The sequence below is a fragment of the Pseudorca crassidens genome, chromosome 16, assembly GCF_039906515.1.
Source record: "Pseudorca crassidens isolate mPseCra1 chromosome 16, mPseCra1.hap1, whole genome shotgun sequence".
NCBI lineage: Eukaryota > Metazoa > Chordata > Mammalia > Artiodactyla > Delphinidae > Pseudorca > Pseudorca crassidens.
Genome location: NC_090311.1, coordinates 48306367 through 48331510, shown reverse-complemented (window position 1 = coordinate 48331510; position 25144 = coordinate 48306367). Strand labels below are relative to the sequence as shown.

The 25144-nt window shown below is 36.3% G+C and overlaps 1 protein-coding gene across 2 annotated transcripts in view; it reads left to right on the top strand.

Moving 5' to 3' along the window:
• Positions 1–25144, top strand: part of BMPR1A (bone morphogenetic protein receptor type 1A) — a 145948-nt gene that overhangs the window by 105917 nt on the left and 14887 nt on the right. For both annotated transcript variants that reach the window (XM_067710314.1, XM_067710315.1), the window contains 6 exons: positions 7082–7300; positions 11726–11888; positions 14422–14524; positions 20499–20595; positions 20759–20858; positions 24871–25015. In XM_067710314.1, coding sequence (XP_067566415.1) covers positions 7234–7300; positions 11726–11888; positions 14422–14524; positions 20499–20595; positions 20759–20858; positions 24871–25015 — 675 coding nt within the window. In that variant the 5' untranslated portion in view covers positions 7082–7233. The remainder of the gene's footprint in view (positions 1–7081; positions 7301–11725; positions 11889–14421; positions 14525–20498; positions 20596–20758; positions 20859–24870; positions 25016–25144) is intronic.

Here is a 25144-nt window from a genome sequence, read left to right as displayed (position 1 = left end):
AGAATTTAGCTAGATGGTTGGTTCTCTTAGCTCCTTTTTCAGACTTTACAAAAGTTCTCATTATGAATGTCTCACCCATCACAAGTTCTCACAGCATGGACTCCAAGGCAGGCTTTTTGGTGAGATTCCTGTGTATTACCACAGATACACTCATAACTATTTATTTAAGCATGTTATTTTTTAAGGGTTTATGTTTAGATTTGGGTGACTTTTTTTATACTGATATAAAAATAACCTGAGTAGTGTTTCTCCATTTGTATGTGTATATATTAGTTTAGGAATTGATGGGGTTGGAGGTTAGAAATGGGGAGGGGATGGATGAGTTGCTTGTTAAGGGAAAAGACAATATTCTTATGCTAATCCAAACTCTGGATCAGGAGCAAAGCAGCCGTGCAAACAATGGCTGTGGAGCCAGAAAGTCTGCAGTGAGTCTAGTCCTCAGAAAGCTTGTCAGACAAGGCGCCTGGAGCTGCCTAGGGGGAGGACCCCTGGAAGGGGGAGTTTTCTCCTTACTACTTTATGGAGTTGGCAGTAAGCCAGCCTGTTGAAAATTCCCAAACCTCACTACTAGAAAGTAAAAATTAAGGGTGGGGGGCTTAACGGGAAGAGGAAAGAATGACTTTAGTCTGTTTTTTCAGCTGACTTCAGCCTTTTCCTGTTTTGTTTTGTTTTGTTTTTTAATCCTGATTGAACTCTTGGTTTAACTTTCTTGCTGTTTGCAAAGCTTTAAATTTTTTTATTTAAAAATAATTTATATTTTATTGAGTAATGTTGTAGTCTTATTATCCTGAAAAAGAAGCCACCAACCTGTGTATATAGCAAAGGAAAGTAAATGTATTTAGGTGCCTTTTTGGACTACTTAATAATAGCTTTTAAATATGAGAATCGTTAAAAAAATATATATGAGAATCATTTAAAAATTTTGATCATGTGGCATTTCAAATGTCTGCATTTCCTTATATTCTTAACATTGCATGATCAGATATTTTTAATTTTCATATAAAAATTCCAATGAATTATTCTAGGAATTTAAAAATATTTTTTATTTTCAGATGTTAGAATTATAAAATACTCAGTTTCAAGAATGGTTGCAAAATAAGGTTACTATTTTTGCTATATCATAATTTTAGAAATAGTTAATATGCTAGGACAAATAAAGGGGAAATCATCAGTACTTCTGTTATGAATAACAACAGTTACAACAATAACAACTAACATCTGTTATTTATTGAGTGCTTAATACCGAGATGCAAGGCGCTAACTCATTTAGGTTAGTAATATTGTCCCCATTTTGTGGCTAAGGAAACCAAGACCTAGATAGCTTACGTAGCTTCCCCAAAATTACATAGCAAATAAATACTGGAGCTGATTTTTGAAACCAATAGACTGACATCAGAACTTAACTTTCTTAAATTTGCCAGGATATTATATGAAAAGTGCCTTTACCTAGAACACAGAAGTGATGTCATCGTTATGGAATCCATAGTTTAAAAGGGCAAATGTAACAGTGTATAGTGTGGAACTAGGGACAGGTTTTCCCCCACAAAAAAATGAGCCTTACTTATTGAGGTAATTTAAAAACAAAGAATATACTCTGGTTACTCCTTTGAAAGAAAGATGTTAGTTGTATTATCCAGTTAGTTCTTTGAGCATTGTGACTATTTATGTTATACTTTTTTTTTTTTTTTTTTTGGCCGCACCACGCATCTTGCAGGATCTTAGTTCCCCTACTAGGGATTGAACCCGGGCCCTTGGCAGTGAAAGCGTGGAGTCCTAACGACTGGACTGCCAGGGAATTCCCTGTTTATGTTATACTTGTATTGTTATACTCTGACTTGACTATGCCTTCCAGACTTCTGTCTTCTGGTTGACTGTGCAATAACTTATAGTGATTAGGCTTTTATTATTTCAACAAATTTCTTGGAATTGACTGTATTATAGCAATGAATGTTATCTACTGCTGCCCAACAGATTACCAAAAAACTTAGCAGCTTAAAACATCCAGCATTTATCATCTCATTCTGACCATCAGGAGTCCACCAGAGGCTTAGTTGGATGGTTCTAGTTTAAAGTCTCATAAATTGTGGTTAAGATGTCTATGAAGCTACAGTTACTGGAAAGCTTCCCTGGCACCGATGGATCCACGGCCAAGGTGGCTCACTCACATGGCTGTTGGCAGGAGGCCTGAGTTCTTTGCCACATGGGCCTCTCCATAAGGCTGCGTGGGTGTCCTTATTGACATGGCAGCTAGCTTCCCTAAGAGTGAGCAAGGAGGAATCTGAAGTGCCTTTTATGATCTAGTTTCAGAAGACAAACCGTTGTTTCCACCTTATTTTATTTTGTTAGAAGTGAGTCATTAAGTCCAGTGGGAATTCAAGGGAGGAAATTAGGCTTCACCTTTTGAAGATAGTGTCAGAGCATTTGTGGACATATTTTAGATCACCGTAATGATCTTTTGGTAGATTGGTGGGGTTTTTTTAACTGTGAAAAATATCACTTATGAATATTAGTTTATATTCCAGCTGTGGTAATGTATACTATATTAATATTGTATATGATGGATCCTGGACCATGAACTTATTTTTATCAGTGAATGCCAAGTAAATATATATGATGTTAATGCTTTTATTAATCTAATTTTTAAATGAACATTGGTGTTCTGGTGCCTTCTTCTCTTTTCATTCTAGAAGGCCATCTCATACAGAACTGTAGCTTTAAATATCTCTATGCTGTTGACATAACAGATTTATATCTTCAGTCTCAAAAGTTTCCTTTAAGTTTCAGAACCAAATGCCCATTAGACAGGGCCTCCCTGGTGGCGCAGTGGTTGAGAGTCCGCCTGCCGATGCAGGGGACACGGGTTCGTGCCCCGGTCCGGGAAGATCCCACATGCTGCGGAGCGGCTGGGCCCGTGAGCCATGGTCGCTGGGCCTGCGCGTCCGAAGCCTGTGCTCCGCAACGGGAGAGGCCACAACAGAGGCCCGCGTACCGCAAAAAAATGCCCATTAGACATTCCCTTTGAGTAATTTCAAATGTCTAAAAATTGAACCATTGATCTCTTCTCCCCACTTTTTTCAAAATCCATTTGTCCCCATTTTTGGTAATTGCTCATGCCGGAAATGTAGGGATCTTTTTTGACCCCTCACTCTCCCTTACCCCCACATTTAATCCATTACCAAGGCCTACTGAATCTGTTTGTGAAATATATCTTGACTCCATCCACTGTACCACCACCACCCTAAGCTTAACCACTAGTGTCCCTCTCCTAAACTGCTACTATATCCTTCTTAATGGTCTGTTTCCTTCTGCTTTTGTCCCCTCCAGTTCATTACAGAGAAACCAGATAATTGCCTTCCCATCCCACTTACATTTAAATCCCAAATCCTTCATATGATCTTGCCTGACCTGGTCCTTGACTTTTCTGTCTCTTCAACCTCATCTTCCACTACATTAACCCTTGTTCTCAACATTTCAGAAACATTGTGTTCTCCTTTGCTCTTCTCTGCCTCAAGATCTTTGAGCAGGCTGTTCGTTATGCCTAGAACAAGCCCCCTCCCCAACCTCGTGTCTTTACCTGACTAAATAACTCTTTTATTCTTCAGATTACACCTTAAATGTCACTTTTCTACGTTGCTTCCCTTGACCTCTCTATCTGGATTAGATTAGGTCACTCCCCATGTCCCTCAAGGACCTGGCACTTTTCTTTTTTGCACTCACCTCAAGTTGTGATCACGTATCATTTGTATTGTCTTGTTTAATGTCTAAATATCTTAATTATCTTATTTGTGAACTCCATGAAGGCTCAGTCTGTTTTGCTCTCTCACTATATTCTCAGTGTCTCATACAGAATCATGTATATAATAGGCACTTAATAAATATTTGGGAAATAAATTAACATTCAATAGCTAGAACACTATTCACTCAGGAATTCAGAGCTGGAGGGAATCTGATAAGTCATTTAATTGGTCTAGTCTTGTTTGCATCATGCCTGTCATGTCCTTGGCAGAGGTACATTCACACTTTATTCCTTTGATACTCTGTGAGGAAAGATCCCTGGTCCTTTCAGTTGTATCTCACGTGTAGTCATTTCTCTATCCTTTGCATTCTTGTCATTCTTCTCTAAAGTATTTGAGGCCTGACCAGGTGGGATAAAGTAAGATGGTTACCCTTTTTGATTATGGCAGTGTGCTTCTATCAATGCTTGATTAGATTGCCTTCATGTCTTAGAATTGTCATAAGCACTGATGCTTATTGAGCTTGTAGTCAGCTAAAACCTAACATTTTTCTTTAAAAGATTAGGGGCTTCCATTGTTAGATTACAAATGAGGCACTTGAAGCCATTTTACCTTTAGCCTTCTCTTGGCTGATAGCTGTTCTCCATACAAGTTGTTGCAGGGTTTTTAGTGTATAAAAATGTCTTGCAGATGGGATCGTCGTGGAGAGCACCTGTTACTTCCTGTGCCAGGTTGGCAAGTATGTTATAAACATGTCTGAGAGGAGGAAACTTTTATTAAGTACCTACTCTGTACCAGGCTTTTCTAAATACTTTATAATGTATAGTTTACATTATGTAATGTATGTAAAATATCCAGCAAGGCAGCATAGGGTAGCAGTTAACACATGGGCTCAAGAATCAGATCCTCTTGATTAGAATTATGGCCCTGACACTTACCAGCTGTGTGATCTTTGATAAATTCCTTAAACTCCACTTGCCTTAGTTTCCTCATCTGTAAAGTTAAAATAATAAATTGTGCCTATCTTACAAGGTGGTTGTGATGATTCTGTAAATTAATATTAATATATTCAAAGCATTGTAATGGTCTGCCACATAGAGGTGAATATATGTTAGCTATTACCTCATGTAGTTCTCCAGATAATTGTGAGTTAATATAATTCCAGTTCTACAGATGAGGAAACTCATCCAGAGAGGTGAAGTTACTTATTTAAGGCAGATCCAGGATTTAAACTTGTGCTGAGAGTGGTAGAGTCACAGATGTTTGTGTAGAAGGAATCACACATGATCCCTTTCCTCTGAAAGGGACTGTGAGTGTGGCAGGTGCTTAGGCTCTCATCGACTGTACTGCAGGATGCCTTGGTTGTACCTGTAATGAGACAGGACCACGTATTAGCTTAAGTAAACTGATGAAGAAGCAGTGACACTGAAAGATGGAACCAGTCATAGCAGTCCGTTTCCTGACCAAGAATATGAGGCCCTTGAAGTAGAATCTGTCATACTCATATTTTTATTTCTAGCCCCTTGCATTGATGTATAATACATACTCAGAAAACACTGTTGGTGAATAAGTGAGTGAATGAATAAATGAGTGAAGGTATGGGGAGAGAGTGAGAGCTAGGAAGAGAAGCAGAAATGATACCAGGGTTTTTGGCATGGGTGACTGGAGGGATGACACCACCCTCCTCTGTGATAGCAAGTGGAGGAGGAGGAGGCAGGTCTAGAGCAATGAGAAGGAAAGTTAGTGAGTTTGATTTGGACAGGTGGGATGTAATCCTAGTGGAGATATTTAATAGGCAAATAGAAATAAGGAGAGAGTTCAATGTTGGAAATATACTGGAAACTTCTTTTGAATTTGAAACCTGGAACAAGTATCCCATAATTTCAAGAAGTGAGTTTTCTCAAATACTGTTAACTCATATTACAGATGTTATTCTGTAATAATTTTAGACTTTACATCTTACTCTCTCAACATGATGTAGATGGAAATCAAATTAATTTCATAGTAGAGAAATTAGAGATTTTAGAATAAGCCATATATAAAATGTACAATATAAATGACATCTCACTGTATATCCTATTTCCTCAATACTCTTAAGTGCCTTTGGAGAGCTAATTAAAGTGAAAAATTCTTAGTTAACATAGGAAGCTTGTGATATTTATGGTAGAAATCATGCCAGGATAATTGTGTTACAAATAAATAATATCATTTTCATTGAGGAATAATTCAGGCTGACGTCAGTAAAATCAGTTGCCTGAACCAGCAGGATGAGAGAAGAAACAGAATCATATTCATCTTTACACAAACTAACCTTTTTTTCTGTTACCTCTTTAACTATCTTATAATTGCCAAACCTTAATTGGGGAGGTTATGTTTCATGTGATCCATATGAAAAGCTCAGTTTTATCCTAATGAATTCAGATTTGTAGTATTTTAGGTAAATAATTTCATTTAAGATACATTTCTAATGTTTTTGCTTTAATGAGGAAGCATGCTGCATATTTAAATGTTTTTCTAGGTCGGCCTTCTATCTATAGAATACATTATTTATTAGAAAGATTCAAGTTGTTTTTATTTATCACATCTACTAGGATTGAAAAATTTTTTATGAGTAGCTTACTGTTTTATTTTTTAATTAATTAATTTACTTATTTATTATTTTTGGCTGGTTTCTTTTGGGTCTTTGTTGCTGTGCTCAGGCTTTCTCTAGTTGCAGCGAGCAGGGGCTACTCTTCATTGTGGTGCGGGGGCTTCTCATTGTGGTTGCTTCTCTTGTTGAGGAACACAGGCTCTAGGCACGTGGGCTTCAGTAGTTGTGGCACGTGGGCTCAGTAGTTGTGGCTCGCGGGCTCTAGAGTGCAGGCTCAGTAGTTGTGGCGCACGGGCTTAGTTGCTCTGCGGCATGTGGCATCTTCCCGGACAAGGGCTCGAACCCGTGTCCCCTACATTGGCAGGCAGATGCTTAACCACTGCGCCACCAGGGAAGTCCTAGCTTAGTGTTCTAAATTCAGCTCTTCCTGTTTTATTCTTAATATATTTAGAAATTTTCTTAATAGCAATAAAATAATTACTTTAGAGCAGCCAGAAAAGACTGTTAAGATATTAGTGTTCTTATCTTATTTTACATATGGTTAATCTAAGGTCAGGAGAGGTGGCAACCTATTAATAAATTATTTAAGCTTTTAAATTACAGTGCCTTTTTTTTTTAACAATGATAACATTAATCTTTAATAATGTATTACATTGTTTAAAGGTATGTTTGGGCATTTGTTTTTCCTCTCCTAGTTTTTGAAAACATTCCAGAATTCAGTTATATTCATTTCCTTCTTAATATTTTTATCTTTCAGGAATCAAGAGAAAGCAGTGGAAGCTGGAGTCATTGTCAAGTGATCGAGACCTTTTACAAGAAAATCTCATTGAATGAAAGTCTTTTAAATTAGTGACATAACAAGACTAGTTATTAAAGGTGACAGTGTACAGAGAACGTTAAAATTGAACAATGACTCAGCTGTATATTTACATCAGATTATTGGGAGCCTATCTGTTCATCATTTCTCATGTTCAAGGTAAATCAGTGTTCATTTAAGCAATCTTATCTCGTTTTTAGTAATTTATTTCTGTATATAAAAAACACTTATTCTTAGGACCGCTCTTTCAACTCATGTCCCGTTTTGAACAGTTAGGCCCAGTATGCCAATAGCTTTTAAGTATAGAGGCAAAGAACAAACACATGCCAAATAATTTTTGAACTTGACTATGATAGAAACATTTTCAAGTCTGTATAAAATCTCAGGCTCTTTGAACTTTGTGTATTATCTGTAACATAGGTATTATGATGTACAACACCAGGTCTTATGAGGATTAAATGAGATAAAATGTAAAATAAAGTAGGTGACCTAGTGCCTAAGGGTAATAGGTACTCAAGACTTAGTTTTAAAATACCTCTCCCCTTTAAAATACAATAAGGAATAAATGTCAATTTTTAAAAAACATTTTATTGTTGTTAAGAGTTGAGAAACATAAATGGAATTTCTGTGTGCCAAATATTAAAATTTCTTCAGAGTACTCAAAGTTTTATTTATGACTAATATTGTAATTTTACACTATGCATTCACAGCTTAGAACTCCCAAACAGGAAGTTATTTTGATGACTCTTAGGATCAGATGGGCTATATATTTGCATATGAGCTTTTTCCCTGTATGGTTTAATTAGGACAATGTTTTAAACTGAAGAGATAGTGGTATTTGGCAAAATGATTTTATATAGAACTTACTGAACATCTCCGTTCTCTTAAGTTTATACCTTCACAGATTGTTCTTCATAATGTTTTGTTCAGAGTGATGATTAAAATCTGCTAATAAGAATTATGATTAACAGCATAAATCTTTTGACATTTTCATTTGAGTGAACAGAATAATGAAACCTGTAGCTTCTTTGTATTTTGTCTTAGGTTTAGTACCCTTGTTTAGTACCCATACTGAGAATATAAAAGCACTCTTGCAAAAGCTACATTTTTGTGTGAAACACCACGTTATTTAATAAAACATCTTTATTTTAACGTCTTTTGTTAGATGCCTTGTTGATCAGTATCAACCAAAGCTATTATAGTTTTGAAGATGACTTAAATTAATAGTAACATTTGTATTTGCTACCTTACTCCCAGGTAATCAGTATTTAGTATTAAAATTTTTTTAATCTATATAGATCACATAGAGACAATATGATACAAAATTCTCATTCCCCATCCTAAGTTGTTATATAATAAACTTTTTTTTTTTTTGCCCACACTGCACAGCATGTGGGATCCTAGTTCCCCGACCAAGGATCGAACCTGTGCCCCCTGCAGTGGAAGCACAGAATCTTAACCAGCTGACCGCCTGGGAAGTCCCGATAAACTTTTGTTAGATGAAATAAATTGGTAATTAGTTATCAGGCATAAGTGAAAAATCTTAGTAAGCATTATATTTCTCTGAAATATAAGCAAAATTTGTTACATTTCCTTTCAAAGAAGATTAGTTTGATAGTTCCCTTCAAATAATAAGATAAAAATATTTGCTCTTAAGGAAAAGAACTAAAACCAATGTCGAAAAAATGGTATTTCATACTTGCCTGGTGGTCCAGTGCTTAAGACTCCCTGCTTCCACTGCAGGGGGCACGGGTTCAATCTTTGGTCGGGAAATTCCACATGCCGCGAAGAGCAGCCAAAAAAAAAAGTTATTTCTTAGAGATTACTATGGATTGCTAGAGTGGTGTTATATATATAACCCATAGCTCCAGCCCACACCAGGACTCATAATTTTATGCTTTGTAAACACAGGACTTGTGTGTAGAAAGAGATTGGCATGTTCTAGGAACTGACACAGGGCTGTATGTTTGGGCATGATGGAGAGAGAGGTCCACAGGGTCCAAATCCTGCAGGTCTTCAATAGGCCTGGTGAAGGAGGTTGGATTTTATTCTGAGTGTATGTGAAGCCATTAATTGGTTTTAAGCAGGGAATGACAGGATCAGATTTAGGTTTATAAGATAACTCTGTGCTGTGTGGGAAATGGGTTGGAGGGGGCAAAAACAGAAGTAGGGAGATCAGTGTCTTGTCTTGGAAGTGACATGATATGATGGGCCCGGGTAATAGCAGGAACTAGACCAAAATGAGAAAAAGTGAGATATATCTTGGAGGGTGAGCCAAAGACCTGGGGAGGACCAGGTTTGAGGAGAAAAGTCAAGCATTCCATTTTAGACGAGTTAGTTTTGAGTTACTTAAGCAAGTCAAGGCTGAAGGGGTAAATCTAGGAACCATCAACGAAGAGATTTATTTAAACCATGGGAATAAGTGCTGTCATCTAGGGAGAGAGTACAGAGAGGCTGTTGCTAGCTATTTTTCTTTGTATCCATGCCTCTATTTAGTGAAATTTTACAACTTATAGCTCAGGTTTCTTTGCGTTTGACACCCTAGGATGAGTTTGTGTTATTGGCTCCTTCCTTTGTTTACATAGCACCTTTGTATTATATCACTCTTTGAATTGTGTTTATTTATGTGATTATCCCCTCCACACACATACACCTTTGTCTCCTTCCAAGTTTCTCAAGGACCACATCAGTTTCCAACATTCAGTAACTTGCCTGCACATAGTTGGCCTCTAATCAGTGTTTTGTTAATTAATACTTGAGGTAATATAAACCTCAGATGCAAATTATTATGATTAAAATATTTCTATCTCGTAAATTCAAACAGTGTTCTCGGAAGTTATGTGGATTAACCATCTGTAACTTTGAATTTTCCAGGTATTGGTGATCTTTTAGTATGATCTTTGTTATTAGTAATATCTTCATTTATACACTTTTGTATTTAAGCCCTCTTGAATTGGGCAGAAATTATCATCATTTTTTATAGATAGGGATCTGAGGTTCAGAGACTAACTTATCAATGGAGGTATTCAAGACTTGAACCCTTGACTTCTCACTGTTATTTCAGTGTTATTTCTGCCACACTATACTGTTTTTTCTATGTATCATTAGATTTTTGAAAAACTAATTGCGTGTGTAAATATATTGTTTGCCATTTGGTCTCCATAGTTAAATTGATGCTTCCTTCTGTTGTTGTAATATGATTTTAAAACTGGTTAAGAGACCTCAGATATGCTTTAGTCCTATGGTCTTATTGAGTAAATGAGGCTTGAAATGACATGGCTTGTCCACGATCATCCAGCTAGATAAATGGTGGAGGAACATAGTAGACCAGAATCTAGATTTCCTCATTTCTAGCCCAGTGGATTTCTTCCCTTCCTGAAACTCTTCCCCGCCCCTTTTTTTTCGTTGATGCTCTTAACATAAATGAAGTCTACGTTTTGTAGCAATTTAGAGGATTAAGTGAACATTATTGAAATTTATGGCATGGAATCACTAAAATTTATTTAGCAGCACATTCTTTTCCTGTTATCAATGTGTGGTGTATGTATTACTTTTACTTTTTTCAAGTTCATCTCACCAGTACGGCTAAATTTTAAGTCAAGTTCACATTATGCCTTGAACCACTTATTTAACATCTATAATGAAATACATACACAGTTCTCTTAATATTTTATACCTGTTTTAGCTCTACATTTCATTCCATGAAGATCAACTCTACAAGGAGTAGCCTAGCTGATTTCAGCTGATTCAGAGGGAGAAAGGAATTACTAAAACGTTGTTTTAGTTCTGTTCTGCTTTCAGCCTGAAAGAATCAGTATCAAATATGACAGTATCTGTCATGTGAGGCTACGAGACTCTAATGCAAGAACACAGTTCTGTTTCCATGTGCCAACTACTGCCCTACAGTGACCTTCATTTTCTGGCAGCGTAGTCTGGATTTGAACCAATGACCTTGAGATAAAAGGCACCAGATAATATGATTAGTCCCCATGCTCTCATAATTCCCTTACTTAAGCAATTAAAATCCAGAGCAAGATGCTTAGTAGTTTCACTTCCACATAGAGGTACAAATAAAGGAGTTTACTTTTTTTAAACTAGTCACAAGTTTTGAACCAGAGAGTCTAAAAAAAGAACTGTAATTTGCCTTTTTTTTTTTTAAACCTCCTTATTGGAGTATAACTGCTTTACAATGGTGTGTTATTTCTGCTGTATAACAAAGTGAATCAGCTATACATATTTTTTAATGATTGGAAATAATCTCGTTCTTCTCTGAAACTGCTTTCCATTTTGTACCTTTCTTACAAGTTATGACCGTATTCTACCTTGTGCCACTCTTGTTTGTCTTTCACTAGTGCAAAAATTGTGGCATAATCATCTCCATATATCCCAATACCTGGGATAGTTTTTCCGTGCATTTTAGGCTGTTAATAAATGTTAATTATATGAATGAAATTTATTTTTAATTAAAACACACATTAGCTGCAATTAATACAATAAGAAAGCTTAGAAACTTCTCACTGAAAATTGGAATAAAAGAATTAGCTTTTCAGAATGGTTTATTTACAACTTCATGTTTGAATGCAGGGCAGAATCTAGACAGTATGCTCCATGGTACTGGGATGAAATCAGACTCCGACCAGAAAAAGTCAGAAAATGGAGTAACCTTAGCACCAGAGGATACCTTGCCTTTTTTAAAGTGCTATTGCTCAGGACACTGCCCGGATGATGCTATTAATAACACATGCATGTAAGTATTTTATGCAGTTCTTCTTAAAGTTACGAGAATAGTACTATTAGTACTATTTTAAGAATCGTTTACTTTGTCTGAATTTTGTTTCTTTAACTTTATATGGTTTTTCCAAAGAGCCAAAAGCTTCTTGTTTTTTATATAGGAACATTTATTACTATTAAGTGATTGATGGTTATTTCCTTAGAGTAATATAGGTTTTAAAGAGTTAAAAGAAATCTGGTATTTGTCTAGCATTTTGGGTTTATTTAGTGATCTTTTTATCATAAAGTGATTGATATTCATTGTAGAAAACTTAGAGATTACCAAAAAGAAACCTTGAAAATTCACCTAAAACCGTGTAATTCTAAATTGGTTGAAATAGGGGCTTCCCTGGTGGTGCAGTGGTTGAGAATCCACCTGCCAGTGCAGGGGACACAGGTTCGAGCCCTGGTCTGGGAAGATCCCACATGCCACGGAGCAGCTAAGCCCGTGCACCACAACTACTGAGCCTGTGCTCTAGAGCCCCCGAGCCACAACTACTGAGCCCACGTGCCACAATTACTGAAGCTCGCATGCCTAGAGCCCATGCTCCACAACAAGAGAAGCCACCGTAATGAGAAGCCCACGCACCGCAACGAAGAGTAGCCCCCGCTCACCTCAACTAAAGAAAGCCTGTGCACAGCAACAAAGACCCAATGCAGCCATAAATAAATAAATAAGTTATTTTTTTAAAAAAACCTTCCTATTAAATAAATAAATTGGTTGAAATATTTTGCAGATCTATAAGAATGATATTGTGATATTTAATTAATTTTGTGTTATTTTCTTATGTGAACTCGCAAATCCAAATCTGATTTATATAACCACTTTAATTTTTCTACTTAATTTCATGTTAACTAATTAATATTTATATATGATCATGTAATTCTATTCCATATTCTTGGGGCACATTGAGGAATTGACTTACTAGCCAAAAAAATTCCCTGAACGACTCAATCTCATCAGTCAGTTGTCCCCCTGTTATAAAGGTGTAATAATCAATAATTATTGATTTGTTTTGTATTTCCCTAATAATTTTATGCTCTTTGAATGTGACCAGATATAAAGCCAAAATGTATACATATAAAACACTGAAATTATATGATGGTTCACCATGTCTTAGATTTGTTGTTTGTGCTGGTGGTGGTTGACTTTCTTTGGCAGACTGGGTGATCTGTTGTTAGGGGAGTGTTCCCTTTGTCACCAAGAGACTTCTTGCCAGACTTCTTGTCTGTAGTTCTTGCTTGATCTGTGTGGGCTATTTGTTAGAGGCTTAGTAACCCAGAGTAAAACTGTGAATCATCAATTTTAACAGAATTTCACCTCACACTTAACATTTTCTCATTTCAGAAAATGAATAATTATGCAATATTCTTTTAACTGTAAGCAGTATACTTACTGATATGAACAGTAAGGAGGGACACAAAAAATCTTTTAGATGTTTCTTCCTACCCATGAAAGCCTAATGAATATATTAGGAGAAAATTCTGGCATACTAGTACTAAAATGATAACTTTTTTTTTTAAAGATACTCCCCTCTGGGGTTTTCCAATTTTTTATTTTATTTTATTTTAATTTAATTTATTTTTGGTTGCATTGGGTAGTCGTTGCTGCGTGTGGGCTTTCTCTAGTTGTGGCGAGCGGGGGCTACTCTTTGTTGTGGTGCACAGGTTTCTCATTGCAGTGGTTTCACTTGTTGCGGAGCGCGGGCTCTAGGTGTGCGGGCTTCAGTAGCTGTGGCTCGCGGGCTTTAGAGCACAGGCTCAGTAGTTGTGGCACACAGGCTTAGTTGCTCCGCGGCATGTGGGATCTTCCCGGACCAGGGTTCAAACCCATGTCCCCTGCATTGGCAGGCGGTTTCTTAACCACTGCGCCACCAGGGAAGTCCCGATAACATTTTATTAAATACAAATCCATTTATATAAATTTCTTGAAAATTCAGCTCTTCAAAAGTTCTCCCTTTTTTCCTATCATGTTAAATAAAAAGTGCCTCTCAGGATCTTAGTTAGTCTGGTCTTCCCAAATATACTTTTCTTTGTCATTGAATCTATTTTTATGTTTCACAGTAAAGTTTGTTTTTATTTATTATTGTGTACAGTATGGGAATACTGAAAATCTTATGGATGAAAAGAGATAGTTATTTTTAAGTATATTTTTAAACGTTAAGATTATTTACTTTATAAAGTTGTATAAATCATCTTTCTGTGATCACATGACTATGATTAGCAAAGAGAAGTTACATAGTATTTCATATTTGGTGGGACTTGTTTAATAGAAAATCCTTTTCTACCTAACACAGGATTTTTATTAGACCTTTAGGTTTTAGTTCAGATATGACAATTTTCATTTGCCTTAAAACACGTACGGTTTTGCCAGTAAGTCAAATGTGAATGTAATTCTAATTCAGAACTAAAAGCCATCAGATCAGTAACTGGTCACATTCATACTGAGATTTAATTAGTACTTTCCAATGTGAAGTTGGTTTTTGGTTTTTTGGCTTTTTTTCTTTTAGAACTAATGGACATTGCTTTGCCATCATAGAAGAAGATGACCAGGGAGAAACCACGTTGGCTTCAGGGTGTATGAAATATGAAGGATCTGATTTTCAGTGCAAGGTAAGACCTAATTTGAGGCCTATGAAATAAAGAAGGGAGGGACCACAGGAAAAGAAAAGCGTTGATTCCCCAAGGAGAAGTATGCCTGGTCTGCACATTGCTGTGTGTTCTGGAAGCAAATATATTGGAGGAAGCTTAGCTCTTGCTTCACGTTATATGATTGTGCCAATTGAAATTACAGATTATTTTACTTTAAAATAGGTTTTAAATCATCTTTTTTTTTTTAATTGTCAAGCCTGTAAAGAATGATACTGTCACACTTATTTCTGGATTATAAAAGTGACTGGAAAGACTTTAAGGTGACAGGTAAATAACCTTTACATCTCTCTGAGACGACTTAGAGACCTTAAGTCCTTGTAAGGAGATCTCAGTGGAGTTACTTTAACAGCACAGCAAAGGAATCAGAGGATCAGTAATAGTTTATGAACATATTGATGGCTTTGGGTTATAAACCTAATCTCTTCAAAATCCTGTATAGTAATTTTGCCCCAGGGGATCCTTCCAATGTTTTTGAAAACAGCTCCAGAGAGAGCTGTTTGTTAACAAATTTAAGCCTCAGCTATTTTAGAAAATTATTCCAATTAATGAGAAGTTCTCAGGGTTGATAGAAACCACACATGCACGCACGCGAACACACACACACACACATACATACACGCTCGCACATATTGCATCCCATCTGTTTGCTACACCTCTAGTGACAGGGGCTCATTACCTCCCAAGCCCACCTTTTTCATCTGTAGTAATGACCTGACCTTACCCTTAGAAAGCTTTTCCTCTGGATGACTGCAAGTCTCTCTTCCTTTGCACTTCCTTGGACCATAGAGAACAAATTGATTTCCTTTTTAATATGGTAGCCCTTTACTATGTGAAGAAATTTTTTTTTGTACCGCTTTACTCCCCATACCCTATAGTCTTTGCCCAGTGAAAATAGTAGTTCAAAATGACTTCAACGGCCCCTTATAATCACCAGCTTTAGAGTTACTCACTCTTCAGTTTCTCAATGTAAGATGCAGAATTGACTGTGGTCTGGCCAGAAGAAAAGAAAAAAAAAAAAACAAGAATTAGTAACTCCTTTCCCTTTTCCTAAATGCAGCCAAATCTCATGTTAGAGGTTTGATTGTCGTACCATATTCTTGAAATATATGGAGTTTTCTGTCAGCTGAAATCCCCATGTCTTTCACTCATGCTTCTACTCATCCTTATCTCTTCCATTCTTTATTGGTGCTGTTGGTTTCTTGACACAAACAAGTAGGTGGGAATGGAATGAGTTTTGTTACACAATTGTCACATACTTGTCTAAGTTAAATTTCATTGTATTAAAATTAATCCTTTGCTCTAATTTGTCAGGATTTGGGGGATGCTGATTTGTTTGTCTCTTCCAGTTTTATGCTCTTTGCATATTTATCAACCGCACTACAGTACACTGTTTAATCACTTTAAAATGTTGGAAGAAAGACCTCTCTGTGGTTAAAGCACTGAGCTCGACAGTAGTAACCAGTGTCTCGCAGGCCCCCTCAACTAGATGTGTCCCAAATGAATTTATCAATGTAATTTAGTTGTTAAGCTTGACAATCTGTGTTCAGATAGACATGCTGCCTCTTGCTGGCTGTGGAACTTTGAGCCGGGAGCTTTACTCTCAAGTTGTTTTCTCATCAGCAAAGGAGTTCTTAAGGGTCAAATGAGAGGTAGCATATATGCAGAGAGTTTAGCACAACTGGCACATAGTAAGGACTTAGAAAACGTTAGCTTTTACCATATTGATGATGTAACCAAGCAGGCTTTAAACTGGGTTACGCATATACCTGGGTGCACACAGACTACATTACACAAGGATCGCATAGGCACATGGATAGTTTTAAGGGGATCGGTTTACCTATCATGAACTTCCACAGGTCCTATTGCTTAATATTGATCTGCCTGAGACCAGAGCTTCTTAAGCAATTTCTCTTTTCCTTCCTTCCTTTTCACCATCAGCCTTGTCACAGTTTCCAGATTAGTGGCCTGGAATGTAAATACTCAAGTTTCCAAACAGTGTTATAATTCGAAATCTAAGTATCAGTGTGGGGAACTCGGGGATAGCAGATATATTTGCATATCTGGTAGTTTTTCATTTTTTGCTTTCAACCAATTTGCTAGATCATGTAAAATAATTTTTCCTAATAGGATCATTGTAGGAGTTTTAGCATACGATTAGAAGGTCTCTAAAGAATTATGGGACAATGGTATAACTAGTTCCTTCCATTATCATCTTTTTGTTTATGTGAACAAAGAATCTTAGTACTGACCCCAAAAAAGGAAAAGATAAAAATAGGATTAAAGTTAATGCCAAACTTTCGCATTCTAGCAATAAGTAATTATCCATGAATTTATGAAGTAGTTTTTTTAAAAGTGTCATTCATCTCATACCTCTCCAATAAAATTTTCTTTTTATATTAGTATTTTAATAAAGATTATAATATATATACAGTTTTGATTAATTTTATACTAATAATAATTGTGATGATAAATCAAACCAAAATAATTTTTTGACTTAAAGACATACTATCACAGGAAATAAAATAGATTATATATGTTTATTTTTCATGTGGAGAATTATTTATCAAGATACATATTACATTAGGACAATTTTTTTTTAACATCTTTATTGGAGTATTATTGCTTTACAATGTTGTGTTAGTTTCTGCTTTATAACAAAGTGAATCAGCTATACATATACATATATCCCCATATCTCCTCCCTCTTGCGTCTCCCTCCCACCCTCCCTATCTCACCCCTGTAGGTGGTCATAAAGCACCGAGCTGATCTCCCTGTGCTATGCAAGCTGATCTCCCTGTGCTGTGCGGCTGCTTCCCACTAGCTATCTGTTTTACATTTGGTAGTGTATATATGTCTATGCCACTCTCTCACTTCGGCCCAGCTTACCCTTCCCCCTCTCCATGAACATTAGGACATAATTATTGTGGAAAATGTGGAAACGGAATAGGAGCTCAAGGAGCAAAAGGAACACTATAAAATTTTCAATTGTTAAAGAAGCATTTTGACCATTTATTTTTTTAAATAATGATAATGGGTATTGAATTGCTATATTATTTAGATTCTACTGAATAGATTTAAGAGTTATTTTAATTTTATTTTAAAATATGTGCAATATACAAGGAATTATCAATACGTTCTTTGCAGCTATTTATGATGAAAAATTTTAGGTGTCAGTCTAAAAATGTATGAGGGGATACATTGTTTTTCAGAATTCATTCAGGGGTTACACAGACAAAACATGTTGACCACCACTTATCTCACTTTCTGTGTATCTTGCTCTACCTCGCTCTTAATTTACCTGGCACCTCATCTGAGCAGAACAGCTCTGCTACTTTTACCTAAGCTTTTTCCTCCCAGTGCTTTCACATACTGTCAGGTTTGAATCAAAACAAGTTCAAGTGATAATCACCATGCTTCACCCAGACCTTGATTTTCCCTCACACAATCCAGTCTCTGTAGGTAAATCTGGCTTATTCTGTTTCTTCCAGTAGGATGAATTATTTCTCAGAAACCGCACTGCCATCTCTTGTAATTTGGTTTCAGTTCCTTTATCGTGTACCACTCCCCCTCACCCGCAACCCCCCCATTCAAGCTCACTAAATAAGTTAGAATCTCCTATTTTGTGAATGCCAAGTGAGTTTTTTCCCCACAAGGATTTTTATTGCCCACCTAAATCCAGAGATACAAATGGACTTGGGTGGAGCATGGGAGTAGGGAGTGCAGGAACCGGAAAGGTTGTGTCACCCAACTTCATAATCTAGACACACGTAACTTTTGCCTACCCAGATACGTAGTTAACCTACATAAGAAAGATGTGAGTTTCATGTTGCTTGTTCTCAGTGAAGCCACATTGAGTCTTCCAGGAGATTACAAACATTTGTGACTTATTCTAGAATGTCAGCTGGGATCTGTGTCACATTCACTAGAGGAAGAAGAATTAATTTATTGAACATTTACTATTTGCATTTAATATGCTGAGTGCTTGGTATATTTTACCTCATTTTCCCCTAGTTACCCTATAAGGCAGGTATTTTTTATCCTCCGTCTCATAGCAGAGGAAACTAAAGCCCAGAGAGAAGTAAGTTCATTGCTCAGGGTCACAAAGTTAATAAATGGCAAAGCTATGATTTAAGCTGTTTGATTCCCAAATCTTTGTTGTTTCCATAATACTGTGCTGCCCCCAATCTGTTGTTGGCAAAGTCTTTCTTTCCCTTTTAAAAGTAATATAACATTTAGCTATCTAGTTTACAGCACTCCTCGTTTTTAAAATCTTTAAATCATACCACTTTCAGCCTTCTCCCAAGTGCTCTCAACTTCCTGTGATGTAATTCACCTAGCTGAGAAGATGGGAATTCAGACAGAACACAGAAACATTGTAGGGTCTCTGCATACTTCTGGGATACCAATCCCACTTACTGGCGTTTGGTCTGCCTTCTTCATTCCTGCAATCATCCTTGATAGAGAAGACTGGAACAAAACGAGAGTTAAGGAAGTGTTCATTTTCTTTGTCCTCCATTCCCTAGTATTTTGTCGGCAATACTACATCCATTGCTTGGTGGTCTTCCTTCTAGCACTGCCAAAAACCCCTTCCTGATTTTTCTTTACATTTTCTGTCCTGCAAGGCTGAGCTCATTTTGAACTTTAGCCATACTGGACTATTCTTGGATGCTTCACGCTTCTTTTATTCATCTTAGTTGTATACTCTTCATTCCATCCTTCATGTAAGTTTTCTCTAGATCTGGGATATTTTTTTCAGAGTCACCTGTGTAACTTCTGACATGTCTCTCTTTTCTCTTTCTTTTTATGATCATTTAAAAGTAAAAACAATTGTTAGAAAGTTAAAAATTTAGGTAAAATGTAAAACTTGTGCTTTTGGAGGTTTCCAAGTACTCTTGACCCATCTTCTCTTCTCTTATATAATCTCAAGTCCCTTATAGAATCCCATATAGATTCCCCTATGGAATCTCATTTTCACATTTTTAAAGGAACACCTGATTATACCGAGGTTTCTCCTTTCTGCCCATCTGATATTTAAGAATAAGAAGGTTGATTTCTGCTTATATTCTTGCTACTTCTGTGATGACAGACAATTCCTTTCTGTTACTATTTTGGTCTAGAATGGCACTTCTTGCAGGTAGTGCTGAAATGTCAGCATTCAAGTTAAGAACTTCTCAAATACTGTACTTTTAATGAAATAAAACTTCACATATAATTTTTGGTATCTGTTCCCATGACTACAGTCTTTCCCTGTGCTCATTTTCTGATGTATTAGGGACACATATCTGGTTGGTGGTCTCCCAAAAACTCTCAGAAATATTGTTTCTATATTTTGACCTTATCCTCACCACGTACACTTCAACTTGCTTCCGTATCAGGTTCATTAGTTTCCACATTGTTGTTATAGGCAGCATCAACTGTATCTTCTGCCTACTTGACTACCTTTTCTAACCTGTCATTTCTTTGGCCTAGGACACGCTCCACTTTTTAGTCAGATCTTAAGTCTCATCCAACTAAGTCTCAATACTCCTATGAGATCATATTTACCCTGCTAGTTTATCACTGTAATAAAATGTATTACCCATGTTTTTAAGGAAAAGATCTCATGATTTTAAATACTTTTTTACTAAAAACAAATGAATAAGTCATATCTTAAGATATGCCAAATTTTGGGTGAAAAATATATATAAACTTTTGTTTATCTGTAATTAAGTTATAGTCTAGTGTTCTAACACACCATCCACATTCTCCTTAAGAAAAAACATTTTAGAGTCTTTACAACACTATTTCACCATAGATTTAAATTTTTCAATAATCACTTTCACACAAACTTAGCAGGTCCTTTTCACTCACTGAATTATAAACTGTATTTTATGAATATTTAAAAAATTAATTATCAGTTTCGTGTATCAAATTTTTTCTAATTTTCTTCCTTTAGGATTCACCAAAAGCCCAGCTACGCCGGACAATAGAATGTTGTCGGACCAACTTATGTAACCAGTATTTACAACCTACACTGCCCCCTGTTGTTATAGGTAGGTTAGCAGAGAAAAGTGCAATCATGATTCTCAGTAAAATATTTTCTCTGGTTTTAACAATAAGCAAGCTTTCTAGAGTTCAACACTACAAGTTATTTTTTCCTTTTAAGATGTGATCGAAAGATAATATGTCTTTTTCATTGTTTACTTCCATTATCAGGTCCATTTTTCGATGGCAACATTCGATGGCTGGCTTTGCTCATTTCTATGGCTGTCTGCATAATTGCTATGATCATCTTCTCCAGCTGCTTTTGTTACAAGTAAGATAATTATTTTGATGCAAAATATTTTGTTGACTATTAGATATAAACAGTTGTTCTTAAAGCCAGTAGGCAGAAACCATTGACACTGAATGTATTTCAGGAACCATTAACTTGTATTTTCTGGTTATCTCCTTTAATTAACTATATTATAGTTTTCTTAAGGGAACAGAAGACCTTACTACTAATCAATTAATTGGACACAACATTATACTTCTTGTTATGTTCACGAGTACTTAAGGTTTTCTTATTTATAGAATATTGAACTTTCTTATATCTAAATTTAAAAACCTGTCCCAAGAAATCAACTGTATGTATTATCATTCTTTAGTTATTTGGCAGTTCAGAATTGTTTGCATTTAGTCATGATTTCAGAAGACATTTGCCAGAAGAGCAATAAGAGGAGGGCATAAACTTCAATAATAAAATATTATCTTACTGGCATATGAATAAACAGAGAGATCAGTGGAATTCGTTACTAGACCCATAAGTAGACCCAAGTATATAAAGAAAGTTACTATATGATAAAGGTAACATTTCAGATCACTGAGGAAAAGTTGGCTTATTCAGTAAATGGATTTGGGAGTGGATAGCTATATGGCAGAAAATGAAGTTGAATCAATTACGTACACTGAAATAAATTTTAGCCAGGTTGGGGTGCTCGCTCTCCCTTTCTCTCCCTCTCTCTCTCTCTCTCTCTCTCTCTCTCTCTCTCTCTTGCTCTCGCTCTCTCTCTATATATATAAACTGAATTGATTAAAATACTAGAACAAACCTTGGAAGAATTTTTTTAAATAATCTGAGTCTGACACAAAACTTACAAGCAAAAAAACCAAAACCTTAAAATTAAAAAAGAAAAGATTGATGGTGTCAACTACATAAAAATAAAACTTTACTATGTGGTAGAAACCACCATAAATGGTCAGAAGACAGACCAACAGTGAAAAATATCTGCAGCTTATATTACAAAGAGCTGATTTCTCAAATATAAAGAGCTTCTATAAATCAAAAAGAAAAAAATCAATTCAGTGGGAAATAAGGCCCCCAAAAATGAGCATATATTTTACCTAAAGAGAAATACATATGGCTCTTAAAAGAAAAATAAAAAGATGACTTAAGAATACTCATAATATGAAAAATATAAATTAGAATTGTACTGAGATATTTTTTACCCATTATACTGGCAAAGATTCAAATGTTTGATAATAGACTTTTTAGATAAAGAAGTAGATTGAGCATACTTACTTTTGTTGTGCCCCACTAAAACAGCAATAAAGAGTTTTTAACTTTTTTGTCCAACTAGGACAAGGAGACAAGATAACAGCAAAAAGCTGTAGAACCTGTGAAGCTTATGGATGAGTAGTGACTTTGTAGACCTAAGAAATCTGAATCCCAGGCTAGAAAATGAGACAAACAGCAACCAGTTTATACTGTAAAATTCCCCAAGAAGCTCAATTGGCAGTAGCAGTTATCTACGGTAGTGAAGTTGAGGGGGACAGTAAAACCAAGAGGATTGCTTGAAAGTCTGTTTTTAGAAAGTCAGATGCTGTATTAGTTGTGCAATACTGCATTAAGAAATCACTCCCAAACTTAGTGGCTTGAAACAGCAGTTATTATCTCTCATTGTTTCTGTGGGTCAGGACTTCAGGAGTGACTTGACAGTGGCTCAGATGTCAGCAGAGGCTGCGCTCACCTGGAGGCTTGAGTGGAGCTGGTAGATCCCCTTCCAAGATAGCTCGCTTCCGAGGCTCACAAGTTGGCAGGAGGCCTTAGTTCCTCTGATGTGAGGCTCTCTACTGAGCTGCCTGCATGAGCTTCCTCACAGCATGAGGCCTGGCTCCCCCGCACCCCCAGAGTGAGTGATCCAGGAGACCAAGGTGGAAGCTGCAGTGCTGTTTATGAGCTAGACTCAGAAGTGACACCATCACTTCTGCCATATTCTGTTGGTCACAGAGATGAGCTCTGCTTTATGGAAGGGAAGTAAACAAGGCAGGCATACCAGGAGTTGAGAAATTTTGTGGGCCATTTTGGATGCCAAGTACCACAGATGTTGAGATCCCTACTCTTTTTCTGAATAATGATGTGACTTTCCACCATCTCTCTAACAGAAGGCTAGAAGTGTAGTCTCTGAAAAGAACAAAAATGTTCTTAGCTATGGTATCCCATTATTGAGGGTGAGGTATTATAATAAAAATAAGGAGGTAAAGTGAATATTTACATACTAATTTGTGGGCCCCCCTACCCTCCAGAACCCTGCTAACCAAGCATGTTCCCTCTAGATAACATATAAGATTGTTCTTGGGGAAAATCCATCTAGCCCAAGAAAAAAGACCTGAGTATTCTGTCTCTAGTAAGTCCAGTGAAATGGCCCAAGCAGATTGTCTTACAGTGAAACCTGTAATCAGTAAGCCCCAGTCGCATACTAGTAGCTGCCAATCAGCCAGTGAAGGGCACTGATCCCTGAGAAACAGGAAACAAATGAGGTGAGTCTTGTGATTGCCCAGCTTACTCCCTGAAGAGAGTTTCTGGCTGCGGGACACAGGAAGAACTCAGGTGTAGCCCAGCAGACACCGAATCGAGGAGATACAGCTGAGAGTCTGGGGAGAGAGCAGCAGCTATAGTTCATAGGTACAGAGTACTGGAAAGGAGAGTTTCACAGAGAAAGAACTCCAGACATCTTCAGAACGTTCCCATAGAATATTCAGCTGAATCGTGATCAGTGTGTTCAAGTGAGGAAACCACCTAAGGCTGGGAAAGAACGGCTGAAAAGATGGAAGGAAACAGTATTCAGTGCTCACACAAGGCTGGGGATAGTATCTGTTCCCACCAGCTATGTGACTTGAAAACCTCATAATTCATGGGGTTTTGGTTATAGTACCCAGAAGGGTCTTGCCTCAGTATTGGAGAATAATTAGCCAGCTGTCTGACTTGGGACAAATGATGAGCCTCTGGGCCATGGTTTTCTCTTTTGTAAAATGGAAACAATAGTACTTACGAGTTTAATAAAGATGAAGTAAGTCATAGAACAGTGCCTGACACACACTCAAGATCAATAAAAATGAGCTGTTGTTTTTTTTAACATGTATCAACATGGGTAAATATGTAATACATAAGGAGTTTTTTAAAGCATGATGTAAAATATTAATACAACATATGCCATTTGTGTCCAGAGGAACGATGTTGTTTATGTGTATATACTTTTATGGTAAAGGTATAAATACATAGATAGGAAGGATATAACCACCTTCAGGGTAGTGTTTGTCTCTTAGGAGTAAATGAGGGAAATGGAATTATGAGGGAAATGGCTGCAGCTGCAAATATTTTAATGTTTATTTATTTAAAATATATCTAAAATAAACATAGCATAAGGTCAATATTTATTAAATTTAAATGGCTTACACATGGGTGCCTAATAAATTAATCTCTACCTTCCTACATGTTTGAAACATTTCATAATTTGAAAAAATTTTAAAAAGCCTTTGAAAATATTAGAATGAATTAAGTGAACTTATTTGATTTCTTTTCCATAAACTCGTTTTTAAAATGGAAGTATATTTATTGTTCATTTTGATACAAAACTACATGCTTACAAATTCAGATGAAAATACATATGTAAAGTAGAAAGTAAATATTCCTACATTCCCAGCAATAACTATTATATACAACTTGATATATTTCTGATCCTTTTAGACAAGTATAGATACATATAATTTTTAAATGTTTATAGCTAGGATCATACTTTACATGCTGTTTTTTAATCTGTTTTTTTCACTTGCCAATGTACCATGGACGTCTTTCCATTTTAAGATAGTATATATCTCTCTACCTCATAAACTCCATTTCTGGACATTATTTTAACAGAGGATATATTTTTCTATGATAAGACTAATTTGGATATGAACCCATGTGATGAAGGAAGGATAATAGTGTCAACAACCTCAAGATTTTTCTTACCTTAGAATTTTATAGTTTTAGAATGTTAATGTAGATTATTTTCTGCTTTTTTTGAAAGACATTATTGCAAGAGCATCTCAAGCAGACGCCGTTACAATCGTGACTTGGAACAGGATGAAGCATTTATTCCAGTTGGGGAATCATTAAAAGACCTTATTGACCAGTCACAAAGTTCTGGTAGTGGATCTGGACTACCCTTATTGGTAAGCTGAAATGTCATATAAACATGAATGGTTTATTAATACAGAATGTGTTGTCATATGATGGTAGACGGCTTAATAATTACATATTAGGGGACTTTACTAGACACACTTTTTTCCCTTATTTAGAAA